This window comes from Gadus morhua, chromosome 3, assembly GCF_902167405.1.
Source record: "Gadus morhua chromosome 3, gadMor3.0, whole genome shotgun sequence".
Lineage (NCBI taxonomy): Eukaryota > Metazoa > Chordata > Actinopteri > Gadiformes > Gadidae > Gadus > Gadus morhua.
This window is the reverse complement of record NC_044050.1, coordinates 28577247-28582246: the sequence shown is the minus strand read 5'-3', so window position 1 is coordinate 28582246 and position 5000 is coordinate 28577247. Positions and strand designations below refer to the sequence as shown.

At 48.4% G+C, this 5000-nt stretch overlaps 1 protein-coding gene across 1 annotated transcript in view; it reads left to right on the top strand.

Annotated features, from left to right (window-relative positions):
- The first annotated feature begins 3026 nt into the window (after positions 1 to 3026).
- Positions 3027 to 5000, top strand: part of LOC115540906 (neuronal acetylcholine receptor subunit non-alpha-3) — an 18574-nt gene continuing 16600 nt past the window's right edge. The window contains exons 1-2 of the mRNA XM_030352545.1: positions 3027 to 3134; positions 3376 to 3868. Coding sequence (XP_030208405.1) covers positions 3808 to 3868 — 61 coding nt within the window. The 5' untranslated portion in view covers positions 3027 to 3134; positions 3376 to 3807. The remainder of the gene's footprint in view (positions 3135 to 3375; positions 3869 to 5000) is intronic.

The following is a 5000-nucleotide window of genomic DNA, read 5'->3' as shown; positions in this document are numbered from 1 at the left end:
CAGCAGCAGGTGTGTCAGTTTGGGTGTGTGTGTGTGTGAGTTAGCTTGCGTGTGATTGTGACGTGTGTGTGTGTGTGTGTGTGTGTGTGTGTGTGTGTGTGTGTGAGTTAGCTTGCGTATGAATGTGACGTGTGAGTGTGTGTGTTGGTGTGTGTGTGTGTGTGTGTGTGTGTGTGTGTGTGTGTGTGTGTGTGTGTGTGTGTGTGTGTGTGTGTGTGTTTGTTTGTGCGTATGTGTGCGTGTGTGGGTTTGCATATGTGTGCGTGTGTTTTCTTGTGTGTATGTGTGTGCATGTGTGTGCGGATCTGCATGTGTGCATGTTTCTGTTTGCGTGTGTGTGTGTCTCTGTGTATTTGAATGTGTGTGTTTGTGAGCTTATGTGTATTGGCATATGTGTGTATTGGCTTGTGCATGTGTGTGTGTGTGTGTGTGCAAATGTGTGTCTGTGTGTGTTTGCATGCGTGTGTTTGCATGTGTATGTTTGTGTGTGTACATGTATGTGTATGTATTTGCATGTCTGTGTGTGCGTGTTTGTGTATGTTTTTATGTGTGTGTGCTAGTTTGCACGTGTGTGTTTCAGTGTGAATCTATGTGTCTGTGTGATGGATGGTCCCTCCCTCAGGGCATGTGTTGGCAACGGTGTACTAAGAGATCAGGTGCCAGAGCCAGGCTTCATCTGATGAGCCGCTCCCTACAAATGAAAACAGCCACACACAGATGGGCTTAAAAGGCACCTACTGCTGCCGCATATGGGGAAGGCTAAGGGACATCATTTAAATGTGGGTGAGTGCATTGTTTGTGTGTGCGTTGATTATGACAGGGTTTTTGTGATTTTGTGTTTACATTTGTTTCAGTGTGTGTGTGTGTGTGTGTGTGTGTGTGTGTGTGTGTGTGTGTGTGTGTGTGTGTGTGTGTGTATGTGTGTGTGTGTCTGTTTGTTGGTGTGGGTGTGTGGGTGGGTTTGAGAGTGTGGGTGTGGGTGTGCGAACTCAATGACACCCATACATCACTTCTGCCAGCTGCAGAAAGGCCAAACTCAATTTAGAAAAACCAAATTAACAGGAGAGAAAATATGAGTGAGAGGGAAATAGAGCGAGCGAGAAAGAAATTGAGAGAGAGAGAAAGAGAGAGAGATAGAGAGAGCGAGTGAGAGAGAGAGTGAGAGAGAGAGAGAGAGAGAGAGTGAGAGAGAGAGAGAGAGAGAGAGAGAGAGAGAGAGAGAGAGAGAGAGAGAGAGAGAGAGAGAGAGAGAGAGAGAGAGAGAGAAAAGAGAGAGAAAAAAAAAGTCATTAAGTCAAAAAGAAAACAACTCAACAAATCGAAAGCATGCAGGAACTGTTCAAAACCCTCGCTTCTGATTGGCTGAAAGAAAAGAAAACAAACACTGCCAATGAGCCTAGCTCGCCCCCCTGTCTCCCTACACGCTCTCCGTCCTGATGAATGAAACATGAGTGGCCCGCGGGTATCAGAGGTGTCCCTCATCGCCACGGCTCTGCTCCTCTCCTGATACCTCGCAATGCAGACCCCATTTACAGCAACTTAAACCAACAACAGATCCACAAGAGAACTGCCTGCTCCACTAGAGCTCTACCTGCTCCAGAAGAGATCTCCGTTAGAAATATACCCGCTCTTCAAGAGATCCATAAGAGATCTGCCGCCTCTGAGAGATCTGAGTGCTCCGTACAAGATCTTCAAAAGAGATCCACCTGCTCCGCAAGAGATCTGCTCGCTCCATGAGAGAGCAGCATGCTGTTGCCTCTGAGTGATTCCCCCTCTGAGTGTTTACTCGACCCTACTCCGTTGATGTTGGAAGTGGATCCAGACGCACCGGGAGAGCAGAGTAGGGTGCAGGGGAGAGCTCACCGTCTACTTAGCCACTAAGTAGAACTGAGAGCTGTACGGACGCACGATCAATAGATAGAGAAGACCACACCTTGGCCTCTGGATCCCACTATGTGATGGAGCGAGCTGCTTAAAGCGCTGCCTCCTGCAAAGCAGGAGCAAAGCATCACCAAAGAGGTGGTGGTGGTGGTGAGGACAGGCTGACATACAGAGTAGGTACTGTAACGGTGGCGGTGAAGGTTAAGTTTAGAGGTTTTGCACAAAACATGATGCACCAGGGGACCTGCTATGTTTATGAGCTGCCATTCACAATACACAGACTGCAACCTTTAAAGGGGCATGTGACCCAGGAGGCAGAGAGTGTTGGCGGAGGGTTGCTAGTTTGACCCCTGGCTTCTTGAGGTGTCGAGGTGTCCCTGAGCAAGACACCTCACCCTAACTGCTCCCGACGAGCTGGCTGTCGCCTTGCGTGGTTGACTCCGCCGTCGGTGTGTGACTGTGTGTATGGATGGGTGAATGTGAGGCAGTATTGTGAAGGGCTTTGAGAGGCGACTGGTTAGAAAAGCGCTGTAGAAATGCAGTTAATTTTTTATCATTCAGAATTTAAAAGAAAACAGTTCCGGGAATTAGAAGAAGTGATGATTGTGGATGAAGGCCAGAGGCAGTTCACACCGTCAGGGCCGTCCGGCAGGTTGAAGCATCTCTACCCGGGGACATAGGCCACATAACCCTACAGGTTTGCTATTTACATGAATTTGTAATTCAGTCAGTTCTAGGGGTATGGCTCAGTGATGCATACACGACAGAAGACAGAATGACAGAAGAGAACCCCTTCTTCACCCTGACCAGCAGAACACCCTGACCAACCTTTAAATCCTCTCCCTGACACTCTGAGTGATGGCCAGGCTAAGAGGCCTGGCAGGCAGTCGGAATGGACTCTGTTGTCGTAGCTTCCGTTCTTTTTCTCTACTGCGGCATTGGAAGTGCATTTTCCCCTGGAGGCATACGCTTAAGAGCGTAAATAGCTCAAAACTAAAGCCTAAATATTGAACATATATTTTGTATTAGAATTTATTATTTATATCCATCCGTTCCACCAATCTGTGTTTCACTTAGTCATTGATTAAAATCCTGGAGTATACTTTTTTCCGAGATTGCCCTTTTATACGCAGCCTCTGCTTTCCTGGAAAGAACACCAGATAATGACTGCAGACGAAGATATGGAGGAGGACTATAAGTGAAAACGGCAGGTACATTGATCCCGCAGCTGCAGTCCCTACAGCAACAGACAGGTAATTTATTCCAAAAAGATGGAGTCTCCATTTGTCTAATTGAGCAGGCTGCTTCCTCCAAACCCCACCTGATGACTGGAGAGCCGTTTAACGGTCGGGAACAATTATTCACTAAAGATGGGCTGTTGAATGACAGGCTATTCATGCTCAGTTCCTCTTTTGTCTCAATTATTTGCGCATACTCAGGCTGCCCCCCCTCTCTCCTTCTCTCCTTCTACTACTGCTCTCTGCTCTTCCTCAGCATCCGCTCGTGGGCCAGCCCCCTCCTCCCCTCCATCCTCTCCTCCCCTCCTTCCTCTCCTCCTCTCCGGCCGCTCATCGCCGGTCTGCACCGGTCCGGGACACGCACCATCACGGAAGCACCGACCGCGGATCAACAGTCAAGTATTAGAAAGGCGCATCGTGCTGACTACGCTTCTCTCCGGTCGATGTTACGAGGTTAATGTTACACTACTCGGCTGAACGCACCGCCGTTTCTTCAATATTTAAAGTGATCGCTGCGCCCGCAGCGGGGATCCGTTCTTCCAGAGTCCCACCAAAAGGCTGTTTATGATTGCGCTCTCCACATGATATTTGTCCGTGCGCACTTGGGCGCACGGAAGTCATTCAATTTCCGCTGTAGAAAGAAAAGCTGAAAACAACGGATTCGATTAATCGGATGTGAAGAGGAAGAATGAAATTTGCAGTGGCGGTGTGGTGGTCGATGTGGGCTGTCAGCAGCGCTACTATTGAGGGTAAGTGGAGGAGGCGACGCCGTGCGTCTTTAAACCCACGCGTAAAGATGTGCTTTTCTATCGTCCGCAGTCGAGTGGACGTTGAATTATCACAACTGTTGTATTTAATCATGTTTTGAATGTGTTACAAGGCAATGTAGCTGTATTCATGATCCCTCCCTGCATGTCTCCGTTTCTTTCCTCGCTATCACCTCGCTCAGGAGACGCGTAATTTGGATAGATTGGCCTACATTAGGTATTAAACGGAGTCGTTTATATGGGGCTGTTATCGGTAGGCCCGGTCCGCCAGCCAGCAGGACAGCGGGGTCAAGTAAGCAGAGCACATGCATGATTTATTTGGGGGTTGGTTTGTAGCGCCCCCCTGGGGTGAGTTTGATCCTGACCAGAAAGTAAACGGTGTTGGCGAATCTGTTTACACGGTACGAAGCGTGCGTGCGTGTGCTAGCGTGCGTGTGTTGATATTTCGTCATGGATTATTCCTAGACCTCATGTATAGTCCTCTAGTCTCTCTAACCTTGGATTCTTCTTGGTGAGAGAGTGAGGAAGCAAGAGGAAGAGAAGCGTGAAGGAAAGCAGAAGGAGAGAGCGATAGTCGAACAGTCGATAAGTCTGTCACTCTGGCTCTGTAGCATTCGCAGGGTTCAAAAAGCACGTTTCTAAGGTCATTGTGTGGCAGGCAACGTCTCTGTACCAAGCATAATGTGTGAGTCTATTTAAAAATGGCAGATTAGATAAACAACAACAAACAAACTAGCAGACAAACACCAAAACAGGCAATAACACACGTCACACACACACACACACACACACACACACACACACACACACACACACACACACACACACACACACACACACACACACACACACACACACACACACACACACACACACTAACACACACACGCACACACAGCAGGAGGAATTTTCCTCCTATCCCCTATCGATAAAGAGCTCATGTTTGTCCACTGTATTGGATGTAGCATGCATGCACCTGCTCCACACTGCAGGCTGCCAGGTGATCACATGCATGCACGCACACATGCACACACACAAACACACAAACACACACACACATGCACACACAATCATTCCCAGGGCACTGAGTGCATGGCGGAGGTAACTGTAGTGG